This window comes from Pogona vitticeps, chromosome 6, assembly GCF_051106095.1.
Source record: "Pogona vitticeps strain Pit_001003342236 chromosome 6, PviZW2.1, whole genome shotgun sequence".
NCBI lineage: Eukaryota > Metazoa > Chordata > Lepidosauria > Squamata > Agamidae > Pogona > Pogona vitticeps.
Window position 1 is genome coordinate 16,241,268 of NC_135788.1, and position 15,658 is coordinate 16,256,925.

Sequence of the window (15,658 nt, forward strand, 5' to 3'; positions counted from 1 at the left end):
AAAATAGTGGTAAGAATACAGAGTCATTGATGGATGGGGATTGTTGAAAGCATCTTGCCCATGAGCCTGGAATTTGCTCCATCTTTTAATTGACTGTCTTATGGCCAAATAACAGTTCACACACAAATCTTCATGGAGGATGAACACTGCTTGAACAAGCTTATTAAAATAAAAATGGACACAGTACATCTCAGATGCTACTTTGGGCCATAATATGTCCAGCCTCCTTAAAGCTTCCTCTTCCTAAAGGCCCACCTTGAAGTCTTTGGGGTCCTGGACAAAAGACCATATGGTAGACCCCCCCCGTTGTGACAATGCTCCCCCACTCAGTGTTACTTAGCAACAGCTGCGACAGCACTGGGTGCGCTGAAGGTGATTTTCCCGCAATATTCTGAAGAAGCATTGTGGGAATTAGAATGGAGGCCCACAGACAGAGAACAGGTGTCAGTGCTGAAAGTCAATGCTGGAACACTGAACCCCTTTCTTTACAACCACTAAAATGCTAAGAACTTACCCCAAAGTTGATACACAGTTTTGAAACCTGAACATTCCTTTGAATCACAAAGAAGTATTTTCAGTATTTGCTCCTTTCTAAAGGGATAGTTTTAAAATACGTTTTGAGCAGTATTCTACTTCTAGTTCCAACTAGAATGGACTCACCAATTCAAAGGGATTTACACAAGTGTTGACTTAAATATTTTGCAACCGAGTCAACAGTACTACTCTCTAGTTGAGGCTAGCAATAGGAGATCTAGTAGTCCTATACAGTGTACTTTTAATTCTTTAAAGTGATCTGGACTTGAAAACAAAATATGCATAGAGTTCAGTTCAATGAGATGAACACTTCTACAGGCCTACATCTCTGGGGTGAAAATGAATAGCATAAAAATGGAGAATATGGCCAAACTGGCTGGGGGATTCTGGCAGTGGTAGCCTAAAACATATCATTTTTCCAAGCTTTGGGCCTTTGGTCTGATAGTATAATACAGTTCTTAAACAGTGATTCAAGGAGTTTGATATGGAAAGGAAGATTTTGATAAAATGTGACCAAACCATTATTCTTGTGTTTTTTGGGTAAGGTGTTTCTAATACCTCACTAGGAGGTCACATTTGGAACTCTATCTATTTAGCCTTAGATAGATGTGTAAATAAATTCAAATTTGAAAAACTCAAACAAGTTCTCCCTCACATACACCTTTTTTTCTTTACAGCCACTTGAAAATTACTAGGAATCTTGGTGGTCCCATATTACCTTTGTTGTTGTTCAAGTGGAAGTGCATAAACAATGAGCTCCACTTCCTGCAGCACCGGCATTTTTATAAAAGCCACTGAATGTGATATTATGAAAATTGTGGGCCATAAGTTAAGGCATTGTTAGTCTGTTCAGCAATCTGTGTCTAGTCAAACCTCCTTGATCTCTGTCATCAGAAAAACCAAACCAAGTACAGCGTCCAAATACAGACATTCTTAAGTGTTTCACAATTGTTCCGTAGGATCTGTACCACAAGTAATCTGTGGACTACAGTTAAGAATCTTTTAACCAGAGTGAACTTTTTAAAAGTAGTATTTATTTCTGCATCAAGGTTTAGAAGAACTTTAACCTTAATATAAGAAAAAGAAGGCAGAGGAGGAAAATGTTCACAGGAGATCAAGAGATTTTATAAAATCATGCCTTTTAATGCAACCAGTAACTCAAATGAATTTTAATGCATTTTCGTATTACTTACACCTTAGTGTAAGTACAGTACTAAATACTCCTTGAAATACCGAAGGAAGCAAAAGATCAAACTGCAGCTTATGCAACGAAAGCTAGAATTCACAGTTTGAAAGAAAGTGTCTCTTTGATACTTTATCTTTTACGGCAGATAATTACATTGGCTACCCCAAGCCAACACAGCTTCAAATCAAAGACAACAATGTGCCCTTAAATCCGAGCCTCAGCCAATTAGAGTTGCACAATGCAGTCCTAAAGCAATTCTTCTCAAAGCCCTGAACTTCTTCTCAACATGACCAGAAAAACTCCTTTGCTCAACTATGAAAACATCTGGGTTAAAAATCCTTGAAGCCTTAAAAAGATAAACTTCATATAGTTTTAAGTCTGAATTCTGGTGAGGGTGAATGCCATGCCACAAGTGGAAGCTGCAACTCCAAAACATGCATGCTTGTCTAGTTTGAAATATGTGCACTGCTGGAGTATTTTCAAGTGGAATGCTTCTCCCAAACACGGGCAACTTTACCTTCTTTGTCAACAGCTGATCCACCTCTTGCAGCTGAGGGCCACGCTCAATGACTGACACCCGGGCATAGTCTTGCTTTTTGTTCAGCCTGTTTTTCCAGTCTTCTTCACCACTCTTCTTTAGGAGAGCGAGCCTAAAAATTAGCGAACAGGAAAGAAACCCAAACAACACCATATCAGCATCAACCTCTTGAACTTCATCAAGGGATTGTTGTTGTCCACATTAGAGGAGGGCAAATTGTTTTTTTTAAAAAAACACATACACACACAAGTTCAATGGTAGAATATGTACCATGCAAGCCAAAATTCCAGATTAAATCATTGCCATCTCTGGGTAGAGTTGGCAAAATTTTATGCCTGCAGCCCTGGAGAACTATAGTGGTGCCTTGCTTAATGATTACCTCGTTAAACGACGAAACCACTTGATGATGAAGTTTTTGCGGTCGCAAAATGATGTTCTAATAGGGAAAAATCACTTAACAATGATCAGTTCCCTGCTTTGGGAACCGATTTTTTGCTAAACGATGATTTAGAAACAGCTGGTCAGCGGCTCCAAAATGGCTTCCCACTGTGTTTTCAGGACTGATTCCTCGCTTTAAGGCACCGAAAATGGCTGCCCCATGGAGGATCTTCGCTGGACACTGAGGTATTTAGCCCATTGGAACGCATTCAACCGGTTTCAATGCATTTCAATGGGCTTTTTCATTTCGCTTGACAAGGATTTCGCTTAACAGCGATTTCAATGGAACGAATTATCCTCGTCAAGCGAGACACCACTGTATTGCCCATCAGTACAATCAATACTGAGTTGGGAGCACCATCTGATCCTCCATAAGGTAATTCTTATGTTCACCTAGTGGACCACAGAATAGATGGATGAGAGCTGCTCCCAACGCTCAGCCTTCTGGCAAATGTAACAGTAAACAGATGCTTGAAAAGATATGTAGCACATGCATTTTACATTTTGATGTATATTTTGATTTTGTGGTTTGGAGCTTGTAGAAAACATGTTCAATATAGACAGGGAAGATTTTGAATCATTTCACACACCAAAACCCAAGCCAAAATGCCCATAATTATGTAGATTCTTTAAAAATTGCAAAGCATTTCTGAATTCTCTTAAATAAGGCACTCTCCACTGAAAAGATAGCCAATTAATTCATATATATGAATCACTACACCTCTAGACAAACATTAAAAGTGAAATTCACAGCAGATGGGGGTTGACCAAATACAGAGAAGCCAGAATAAGATAATAAGCAGATGCTGGGATCCCAGGAAGCGGCGGAACTGCATTAATAGCAGATGATAGGTCTGTTGACCAGGCAAAGAGGGGAGAGAAAGCAGCTGCAAGGAAAGATAAGTAATCAGTGCTCCTGCTGTCTGCTAACAAACAGGAACTGCTAGTTGTAATCAGCTGGAACAATGTATGGGAGGTCATGTATCCAGTTCGAGAAAGCTATTTCTATACAGGTCATGTGCACGCATTAAACCTCTGCCTAATCCTTCTCACTTCTTTTTATTATTTGTGCTCATGCATCTGATGCCATCTTTAATGCTGTCCTTCTTCCCTGCTGACCCATAGTTATTTGGCACATCCAAAGTTAGATCATAAAGTTTTTGGAGCAGAAATGCCTGTTTTTCTTTCGCAGCAAACTCAGTCAAGAGTCTTGTCATACCTTAAAGATCAAGAAGGTTTATTTGGCCTACGCTTTCATGGACTGTAGGTCACTTCTTCAGAGGCATGCTGGGCAACAGTACAAACATTTCATGCTGGGGAAAAAAATCCCACCTGTTGGCCAAAAACCTATTGTGGATTTAGACTTCCATAAGGGAAATCATGTAAGTTGTAGCAGCAAATTGTTACTCATTAACAATCTGCTGGTTGCATTCCTGGGTGCATGCCTGATTGCACACGCTCACATACATGTCCAGTAAAATGACCAGCACCTGCTTAATGAGCAGCAATTTGCCACCAAGACATAGGTGATCTCACTTATGGCAGTGTAGATTGACAACAGGAATCTGGCCATTAGTCTTCAAAGGCTGAAATTCTTTTGCTTAATGTTAAAAGTAGGCAACTACAGTAGGTCCATTTAATCAATGGAGTCTACAGAGGAGTTGACTTGCCAAATCCTCACTGGCTCAATGGCTGTATTCTAGTTGCGACTCATGATCCTTAGCATCGGGATGTCAACCAAATGGGTCACGAGACTTTGGCCAAAATCCTACTGAGGAAAAAATGTGCTTGCAAAGGCAACTGCTTTTGCCTGCTGCCCATCACAAAGTGAACTCTATAACTGACAGATGACACAATGTATAGCCAACAAACCAGGTATGTTAGCTTGTATAATTGCCCTTATGCAGTCAAAAGAGGCAACAGTGATTCTGGTCTATTTTTTCCCCAGCCCATGCAAAAGACTACTCATGGATGACTAACTCACTCTTCTGCAAATTTCTATATTCGTCTGAAAAGCATATTCAAAGACAACAGCCACAAGACTCACAACTGTGATTGAAATTATGTTAACCCTTTCTTGTCTCTACCCCTGTCGGATGGCTGAACCCCCCCCCCTTTTGAACCAAAAAAAGCTACTTGGGCTGAGGAGATTTTGAAAGCAGAAAGTTGGAAAGAGAGCAGGGAGACTATGGAGAGACAGAGAATGTGAAGGAACCCCATGGAAGAGACCGTGAAGAAAAAAGCGGCCACCACCTTTTGCTCTCGTGGAGCAGAACCTGAGGCCTGCACCAGATAGATGCCAGCTTGAGAGACTTTGAACACTTACCTGTGTATAATTCAGTCACAGGATTCCATTCCCTCTTACTGTGCTGCTTAAAGACTGACTTTGAAATTGTAACTGTACATCCATCTGAGTTGTTTCCCTTGCTTTCTCCCCATTAAAATAAATCTTAGTTTGTGTCTTGGCCTATTCTATTACGTTGCCACTTGATTGCTCCCCCTATCCCAGGGGTCCCCAACCCCCGGTCCGTGGCCTGGTGCTGGTCCGTGGGCTTCCTTGAACTGGGCCGCGGACACGGATCTTTGGCACCCCCATGCATGGTGGGTGTGTCATGTTTCCAGAGGGGCATGTTGTGCTCACACGCATGCACGCAACATGTCCCTCTGCGAGTGTTACACGCCCCTCCAGAAGCACACCACGCCCAACCGCGAGCATGGGGGTGTCCCTGCCCCCCTGTACATGGAGGCCGCACACCGCTACCAGTCTGCAGTCCGAAAAAGGTTGGGAACCACTGCCCTATCCCATTTCAGGAAACATGGGGGCTGGCAGGTTGGCGATCCCGGGAGCCATTCAGAGGCCTGGGTATTTGAATTCTTTGCCTACTCCCACACTGACTGAACCCAGGTCCTGAAAGTTTGTTCACCGTGAAGAGCTGTTGATGAGCAGGGGTAACCTATGAACTGAGCTGGAGGGATTTACCAAATTTTAGTGAAGGGGAAAAGTGAGAAGGAAAGATACAGTATTTGGAAGGTAGAAACTAAAAGGACCTTGCATACAGTAAAACTGAGTGGGGTGGAGGTGAAATACTAGAAGGAAGATAACCAGGAAAACCAGTAGAGTTCTTTGTTGAGGGGAACAAGATAAAGTCTAGTTGTGCCATTTGTTAATAAAGGCTGAGGTGGGGGAATGCCTGTCAGAAGGGGCAGATATTTAGCATGTGCTTCTTTAAGTGTATGCAGAAGGCACAGACTGAAGTGGTCCATAATATTTCAAGGGAATGCATTCTGCATGTGCTCAGGTGAATGCTGATGCTTTATTTTATAGCTGTGCAAAGGGGCAAGATGCAATTTTCCAGCAAAAGGCACTCTGATACGAGTGTTCAACCTCCTTTCCCTCATCCACCTGTGCGTCTCCCTTCCCAAATCTGTGTCTTCTCCCAACCAGAACTCCTACACCACAGATTTCCCTGTTCTCCTCTATGAACATGAGGGTGATTTATGATAGCTCTTCCAGCCCTTTCCATTTCTATTATCCCTTATCTTCCCCCTCCCACCATATGTGTGCTTCTATTTGCGGGTGGTAGGTATCTTTCTATTACTTAGTTACCTCCCAGGTTTATAGCAACATTTCCCATTTATTGATAAAAGTTATTTAAAAAAACACAACTCCTCCTCTTAAAATTGACCATTCTCACCAATCTTTATCAGTAGCTTTTACACCCATTCTGTCAGAATTCCTGTAAAAATAAATAAATAAAATAAAAATCCCCAGACTTCAGCAATTTTCAACATAATAAGGCATGGTACAAGTTACAATATTTAAATATTTAGCCCTATATAATAAGCTTTGGGGTACTTGTCCTCTCTGAAACTAAGCCTAAGCATATGAAATAGCACATGGGTAATTTTTTCCACACAACACTCTGCTTCCTCATCATGCATTTCTACGATGTTTACTTTCAAAAAGGTAGCCCCAAATGGCTAAAGAAACAAACATATACACGTCAAAACCACAAATCCAGTAATATTAAGACCATATTCTTATTCTGCTATCAACCTACAAATGAACGTTCAACTCAGTGCTTAAATAAACACTAATTCAGTCACTACACAAAACATTCATAAATGTATAAAGAAACGATACAATAATAAAATACAATCCACATTTTACTGTGCAACACACACACACACACACACACACACACACACACACACACACACACACACACACACACAATCCCTTTCCAGCTAGCCAATAAGAAGAAGGAAAAAAACACATTTCCATTCAGTCATGCTAACCATTCACTCTTCTGACTGAAACTATATTGTATACAATCTGGGGCAGGGTCTTTATTTTTTCTTCATGTTATTCTGTGTAGCCTCATGCATATTGGAGCTGGAATAAAACCCACCCCCATCTGCATCCTGACAAAGAGGCCTAAACCTTGACCTCAGCTTTTCCAGCGGAAATGCCTACATTACATGGAGGTGGTATTTCCTTCATCCTCATCCCCAGAGCGATAAAACATGCCACTTCACTTCAAGGAAAAAATCCTGCTGTTGTTTACTCTCCACTTTTCTTCCTCATGCATAAACGTGCTTATTCATTTCGCTTGACAAGGATTTCGCAGGTAGTCAGATGTTCTGTGGCAAATGAACATCATAGTGGGGCTAACAGTCCCCATCACAAGCACCTCCTTGGCTTTTGGGAAAGGACAATGCAATATGTATCTGCCACAACAGAATCGAGACTAAGTTATCTTGCACTGATAACTAGTCTGGATTCAGAACTCTGTACACCTACATTACTAGCAAACACTAGAGCAACATGTTATGTCAAACCAATGTTTTTAATGGCACAGAGAATAAAGTGGTTTTTGTGAAGATACCTGAGAGGGTGATATCCTCTATGTGCATTATTTAAACTGGACGCGGGCAAGCTCGGTGGGCCCAGGAGCCCATTTTCCACCACAGGACCTGCCATGGGTTGCAGTGCTCCAAATGAAACCAAAACTAAATGAAACTCCCTCCTGGTTTTCTACAACTCCTTGACAGCACTTGGGGTGAGGGAGAAAAATCCCTTGTTCTGAAGGCTTCTGAGAGTGGCAGCCTTCCACCTTCAATGGCATTTGTTTTGTGAGGGCTGAAAAACTGCATGGGTGGCATGTGCCACCTAGAAATTGCGGATTGCCAATCCTTGTTATAAAACCACAGGCAACCCTTTGGAGGAAAAGAGGCATAAATGTATTTGTACATCATCCAAAATCATGCATAACATGAATGGTGTGTATTATGTGCATTTAAAAAAAGAAAAAGGGCAATTTTACATCTAGAGAAGCTGAATCATGGTTTATAATTTCTGCATATTCGTAAAGTATAAACCAGGTACTGCCCTTAAGCTTTCATGATTATTTCTAAGTCACTGAGACTGTGCATCGTCTCAAAATACTGAATCCTACACACCTTGGTATATTTTGATTATACGTAGTATACCCACATTTGTAACAAGTTAATGCCTAAGGAACTCTTTACAAAGTCTGACTTGCTTAGACATTTAGCAGAAGAATAAGACCTAGAAGGTGACTTGGCAGGCTAGGTTTTCGACTTTTGACTTGATTTACCAAATTTGCAAAGATGATTTCCTTTAAGCTGACCACTTTTATGATTTTGCTCTCATGCTAAGCGTTCTTCTTTTTAACACTGAACAACGTTATATATATATATATTTAAAAATCTCTAATTGAGAAAGTCCATGCTGCACCAGATCTTTGTACTACAAAAGATGGAAAGAATGTATTTTCCCCCCAGAAATAACTGATTATTTACCTTTCTTTAATCGACATGGTTTTGCTGGATGCATCCAGGGCGTCCTCTGTGGTTTCTGCTTTGCTCTCTCTAGACTCCAATTTTTCCTCTAACAGCTCTGACGTTTCCTGCTGCCTACAGGATACCACAGCAGTAGACTGAGAAAAACTCTTTGTTGCTGCTGTTCCCACAAGTTCTGAAACAGGCTCATCGTGCTCTGAGGAGGAAAGATTCAGAATCAGTGCACAACTGCGATAAAATAAAATGCAATAAAATAAAAATCCTCTATAATGTGCCACTCAGGTAACTTCTTGTTTGTTGTATTAACTGACTTGAATTACAGTACACTCCCAGGGCTACAACTAAGGTGCTGATCACCATGATTAGTTTTTTAAAAAAATGCAACTACAGCACAATGACAAATGCTAATGTCGTGTGGCTAGATAAAATAATCAAAGGCACCTATTGATGGGCAATTTTATTACTTTCCAGTGCAATGATAACAGATAATAAGTATTTCATAATTTTCTTAAGTTGTAAAAACACAGACAGCGCGTATATATGTACATGAATGGGGGAAAAGGCAGTCCTGATGAGCCTTCATCTGAATTCTGACAAAGTATACCACTACACCTGCTCCCAGATAATATCAGACTATTCTTATCCTGTTTTCTCAAAAATAAGACCTAATCTGAAAATAAGACCTAGTATGATTTTTCAGGATGCTCGTAATATAAGCCCTACCTCAAAAATAAGCCCCAGTTGAGTGAAACCCCGGTCTCCACCCTTGTGCAGCAAGCAGAAGAAGATGACACGACTGTATTTGAATCAATGTAGATTGCGGTACATGAAAAAAAATAAGACATCCCCTGAAAATAAGCCCTAATGCGCTTTTTGGAGCAAAAATTAATATAAGACCTGTCTTATTTTCGGGGAAACAGGGTATTACCAGTGCTGGGAAAGAACACAGCAGATAAAGACAGATGGGCAGAGGTAGGCTTTTCATTCAGAGATTTTCCTAATATTAATAATAATTGTGTGTCATCAAGTAAATTCTGGCTTAATGCAACCCTCTCCAAGGTTTTCTAGATACAGAGTACTCAAGAAAGGTTTTATCATTCCCTTCTTCTGGGGCCACTCAGAGACTGCGCAGCTGGCCCAAGGCTGCACAGGAGCCACAGAGTGGAATTGAACTTCCAGCCCCTGGCTCCACAGCTAGATCCCTAATTCGCTGAACTCTTGAGCCAGTAAGCCTTAAAGAGAGCAATTCTTTAAGGAGTTGCATTTTATAGTTCAAGGCAGGATACAAATATTACAGCCTGGTATCAGGCAATCTTTGAGAGCAAATCACATGCTCACTGCCTATTATATAGCTACTATAGTTCTTGAGTCTAGTCAAGTCTTCATGAATGAATGCCATCAGGCAATTCTTGTGTACTTCCAGATTTCTTGTTTCTTTGTCAGCTACACTTACTTTGATGGCTGCCTCTTGTGTCTTCTACTCTCCTTGTGCTGGGGGTTGGACCTTGCCAGCACTCAGACATTATGAGGCTGCAAGCAGTCTTTGAAGCCATAGTAACTGTGTTTGCTTTTCTTAAATATGCACACAGGTATTCTAGGTGAGAGGTCTAGAAAGCTGTTTTCTCCAGAAGGAGACTACTAAATTACTTCCTGCACTGTCTCAGATAAACAGGATTGCTAGAGATTAAGGATGTAAGTATTCACTCACTTCATTCACCCTACAGCTAAGGGTCGCTCAGGATAGCAATTGGCAACAGGGTGCCAATTCTGCCACAAACCTATGGAAAACAATGTTCTTCATCAGAGAATGGCTGGTCATCCAGGGTTATCATCTAACCTCAGCGACAAGCAATCCTGATTTTATTTTATTTTTTGCATTTGCAGAAGGTTTTTCTTGCACCCTTCCAAGCATCTCCCAGGTAGCTTGGAATTTATTCTTGAGATGTGCATCTGGCATTTGCTGCCTCCCATCTCTTGCTATTTGCCCACCTATGTCCTTGCTTCCTTGGGCTGGGTGGCTCAACCTCTGCCCTTTGGTAGCTCTTACCTTTCAAAATAAGGAAGCACTGTGCCCTCACAGTACCTGCTTCATTTGCCAGCAGCAACGCCCTGTGCTGAGCCTTTAGGTGTCTGAGCATGCTACTGTTGGAGAGGTGGCCTTCCCATGCTTAAGTACCTTGTTGCAATATATACGTTTAGGCATGTGACCACCTGTTGTACACTGTTGAAAATGCACATTAACTTCCTGGGAGTTAATGCATGTTTTTAACTGCATGTTTCTAACATGGATTGCTAATGTCATTGCTACTAGTTCGGGCAGCTCGTGTGGCCAGGTGTAGCCAGAGGGGCAGGGGTGATTTTAATGCCACATGTTTCTGAACCATTGCCCCTCAGTCTCCTCCTTCCCCATGTCAAATGTGTATATACTCAAAGGATATGTTCCCACCAACCACAAAGCTGCTTTACACAAGATATTTGCTGGGAATGGGAATTGGGAATAAACCCTTTATTGAGCATGGTGGAGCTGCACAGCATGCATACAGAAGACACCGTCTGGTGCTCCTCATTAATCTCCTTTCCAACAACAAAAGCAACAGCATTGATGCTGCCCAAGCTGAGGGCATCAGTCTGGAGTGCTGATGCCATCCTTGCCTTCCTATGGCACATCAGCTCTTTCGCAGAAATGTGCCTTCTTCATCATCTTTTGTCGCCCTTTGCCCTGGTTGGTTTGCACAAAGATGTCACTAGAATATGTTCAAGGTTCACTCACATCCATCTGACCTTAAACCAGAGGCTTCTCTGACACCTCAGTGGCAGAGACACACACCTTGTATTGCTGCCTGCTGCTCCTTCTTAGGGTCAGTGCTGAACAAGGCAGCTTCGTGACAGATTCCGTTTGGGGGGCTCATAATAGCAGTTGTAGGGTGTCTTTTTCCCCTTCCTCTCCTCTCAGTAGATGTTGCTACAATGTGTGCAGGCATCATTCCTGCAACCTTCCCCAAGTGGCTACTTTTTCTACCACACCCACATTTCATACTGCCTTGCAGACTCTACCCAAAAAAGAAAAATATCTGATTCTGCTACAGAACACACATTCTTCCAATGAAAATCACATACACATACAGACACAAAATCTATTAATGTAATATATCTGTCTCTTATTCCCCTGTCTGATATCCTCCAAAGGGGCCTAAACATAATATAATATTTTCCTGTTGATTTATAATGTATTAATCTCTTAATCTGTTTGCTAATCCTAAATCTTATTCCTAGCTATATTAAGTAAACAATGTACAATGAGATGTAGAGGATATAAGTGTAAATTGAGGGTTAAGAAAAATACACAGAGAAAACTGCTGCAAGGCAGGCTTGCACCACAGCATATCCTAACAGCAAATGCTCAAGGGATTTATAAACAGCTATGTGCACTTTTCAATTGGAAAAAAACAATGTGAAAAAAAAATACCCTTTGGTATCTGTGTCTGGTTCTAGATTTCAATGGTGCAGACAGACATCTTTTACAGATTTTGCTCTCACCCCAACTGGTCTCTCTTGGGAAATCTGCAGTAACTCCAATCAGGAGACACTGAGTTCTGTGCTCCCACTAGCCTTGATAGCGGAGTACTGTATCTTTAAATTTAAGTTCTCAGGCATGATGCCTAAGAAATACGTGTTGCTTTCACTTCTTCCTCGAGCAAGCAGAAACCTAGTCTTTTGCTTTCTAATCTATAGAAGTAAATTAGGAATTATTATTACACATATTTCTAAGCATCAAATTCAGATTTGGATATATTTTGGACTATCTGAACATGGCATTATTCAGTGAATTCTGAATGTTTCCAAATTTGAATGCATATCCCTAATTTTTTTGCCAAGGTGTCTCAATATGTCAAACCACTCTTCTTTGTTGAGTACAAGAGAATTCATAAGTGTTCATGACCGCCTTACTAGCCACCAACTTTCTTCAACACTTTAAAAAGGGAACTGTGAAAAGAAGACTATAGTGTAGTGAATTTATTTGTACTTAGTACCATCATTAGCTTTAAGAAGCTGCACTTATGAATTTGCCTTTGACTTTAAGTCATGGTGTAGTAAAATCCACTGGCATAAGAGAATTCATTTTATAACAGACATTCTATTCTTGCCAGAGAATGAAACAATGGGGGACAGAAAGTGGTGTGGGCAGGCAGAGTCTGATAGTTCCCAGAAAAATCCATAGTTTTTAAGAAATAAAACCGTTTAGGAAATAACTAACAGAGTGAAGTAAATTGTTGTTGATGGAAGGACCTCCTATAAGAGATTATGTTACTTGTTTACCTACCACTACACCTACTATGCTTACAGATACACATTATTTGTCATATCCTGTCTTACAAATGCCAGTTGGATCTTGATTCCTGTATTGCAAACATGTGCACACAAATACTGTGTTAGACAGTGCAAAGAGGAAACAGGCTGCTTTCTGAAGCAACATAATTTCAAAGTTTGACATAAATACAGCATCAGAAAAATCTCTGATCGGTTTACTGAATGAAGATACCTTTTTCTAAAAACCCAGATGTACAGAAGAGCTAACTTTAATTATGAACTGGGTGTGTAGAGTCTTGTTCTACACAAACCCACTTGGGAAAACCAACCCCCATCCACAAACAGATTTTCAATAGGACATGTTCTGGAAAAGAGATGGCAGGCTGAGATCCCAACTAACTGATTTTCTTTAAAGCCACAAATACCAATTGGATGACCAGCAAAACAGAAAAAACCACTAGCAGGTTTTAAATCACACACTGTTGTCAGAGCATCAGAGCAAGAATATTTAATCAGTTGACTAAAAAATGCATTGCAACTAATCGAGCATTTTTTTTAAAAAAATTACACGAGTTATTTTTAAAACAGGTGCTTACAAAAAAAAAAAGACCACTTACAGGAGGCATTCTTTTTTCCTTTCAAAGAGGACAGAATGCCTTCTGAGATGGGACTTGTCAGGAAACACTGCCTAAAAACAGTTTTCTCCTCCTTCATGACTGTTTTGTTCACATATAAATGGATCCCCACTGAATCCTTCAATTAATGGGTTACCAATCATATAATGAATAAAATATTTTTTAATCACGTGAACTCCTGGAAGGGAAAACATTTACCTCTCTGCAGAGTTGATCGTGCCATGACTCCCTCAAACTCCATCCTGTCCTCAAAAGGCTGGCCTTTGACTTCTCGTTTCTCATGCAGGATGCTGGTGACAGATTCCTTTTGTTCAGCTGGCTCACAAAGAGACTGTGGGCTAAACAATTCCATGCTGCTTTTTCTTGGGAATGCATATTTAATCTCTTTGTTGTAGTCCTCTGTTTTATCAGAAACAGGATGTGGGGGCTCTTCCTCAAAGGAACTGTGTTTTTTTATGCCATTCTCTTCCCGTTTTACGAATCCCTTGGGCTCTGCCTCTTCATGCTCCCTCGACTGCAGTTTGCTCTCTCTCATTTCCACCGAAGGTCGCCAGAGTTCCGTTTTCAAGATATTTTTTAATGAAGGATCCACACATTCCACTGATGAGTGGTATCTGAAATCAGGCTTGTTGATCTCACTGACCGTCTCATCTCCTGCTGCCTTTAGATGCAGATCTTTACTATATATCGGCGACAAGGCAGACACCATGGTTGATACAGATGTTACAACGGTGGGAGACAAAGGAGCAATTTTTCCACTGTCACTTTGTACCTGTGGCACAACACAGAGGTTCAAAACCGGTAATTTATAAATGCTGCCTTAATAATTAGCCTATAAAGATCATCTCTTTTAAGATACCGATATGGACAAGCTTCACAGGGCCAGCAGAACAGAGCAGAAGTAAGAGATTCTACTTTCTGCACTTCCTTTCCCAGAACGCCATATTTTCTGAAGCTGCTTCTGGAAACCATTGTTAATCAAAGATTAATTTCAAAGATTTGTCCTTTGTCTGTACGTAAGTATATTTTCACAATATACTTAGATCTGTGTTTTCAGAATCTGTCTTCCAGAATTCCCCAGGGGTTTTAGTCTGAATACACAAACCTGCACATCTCTACCCCAGAGGTAACTGGACCACAAGACCCTTCACTTCTAACCAGCAACCCATGCTGGGTGAGGCAAATGAGAACTGGGACTCTAATAGCATTTAGATGGCCTGGATTAGGACCAGGGATATCCAGAGTTTAAGGTACCAAATCCACTGGGTGGTTTGAGCCACATGTATTTTTTCATTAGAGTTGTTGGGAGACAAAATCAGGGATTCTTTTGTTGTGCGTAGTTGGACTTAGAGAAAGGATGTAATATAAATGCAATATATGAAAATATTTTTAGAAATATAAGCTGTCAAAAGTATTTTACAGTGTCTTCATAGTATTTATGCACTGTCTTCACAGACTACTTTAACATTCAAATTATACAATTCACATATTGGTACAAATCTATTGTTCTAAGTCAGTTTATGGATCTAACAACTTCGCCTCCTCTGGGCTAAATCTACTGTTAATGAATGCAATAACAGGCCCATTGAAATAATCAAAGCTTGTTTATATTAAGCTTCATTGATTTCAATAATCCTGCTAAACATTGGGTTTAGCCCTTTGTTTGCTGAGGGAATACATTTATTGAAGTCAAACATTTTAGAGTTGCTCCCTCACTAGGTATGAAAAAAAATCCATCCAACCATAACTATATCATAATGAAGTGACACCCCAACATTTACTGGAGTAACTACATTATCAAATGTATAGCAAGAAGAGATTTGCCACTCATGCCATTTTCAATACAGACACTTAGTCCAATAATATTCAATGTTCATGGATGAAGATCTCTAGATATGCAAATCCTTGACCCAAAAGAGTTATCAAATCACAGCAACATCAAAACTTTATCTTGATTTTAGTACTGTAACACAATTATTCAGTCAAGATTATATTTTGGATATTGTATCACGGTAAACACTTTCCTGTGTATTTGTTTTGTACGTGTTTTTTTGTTTGTCTGTTATATAATAAAATAAAAGTTATAATAAAAACCTTTAATTATCTTCATAGCTAATTTTTTTTACTTCTACTGGTAGTTTGCAATGCTTATGCACTGCTATTTGTATAGCTAGTTTGGCCTCCCCCACTGTT

General features: G+C 40.4%; 1 protein-coding gene across 35 annotated transcripts in view; it reads right to left on the reverse strand.

Moving 5' to 3' along the window:
* The window catches only part of SVIL (supervillin), a 171,403-nt gene that overhangs the window by 34,737 nt on the left and 121,008 nt on the right, over positions 1–15,658 (reverse strand). For 19 of the 35 annotated variants that reach the window (XM_078378609.1, XM_078378592.1, XM_078378607.1 and 16 more), the window contains 4 exons: positions 13,664–14,237; positions 8,523–8,718; positions 6,392–6,433; positions 2,238–2,370 (listed from right to left, as the gene is read on the reverse strand). In XM_078378609.1, coding sequence (XP_078234735.1) covers positions 2,238–2,370; positions 6,392–6,433; positions 8,523–8,718; positions 13,664–14,237 — 945 coding nt within the window. The remainder of the gene's footprint in view (positions 1–2,237; positions 2,371–6,391; positions 6,434–8,522; positions 8,719–13,663; positions 14,238–15,658) is intronic. The other 16 variants (XM_078378610.1, XM_078378597.1, XM_078378589.1 and 13 more) reach the window with 1 other exon arrangement.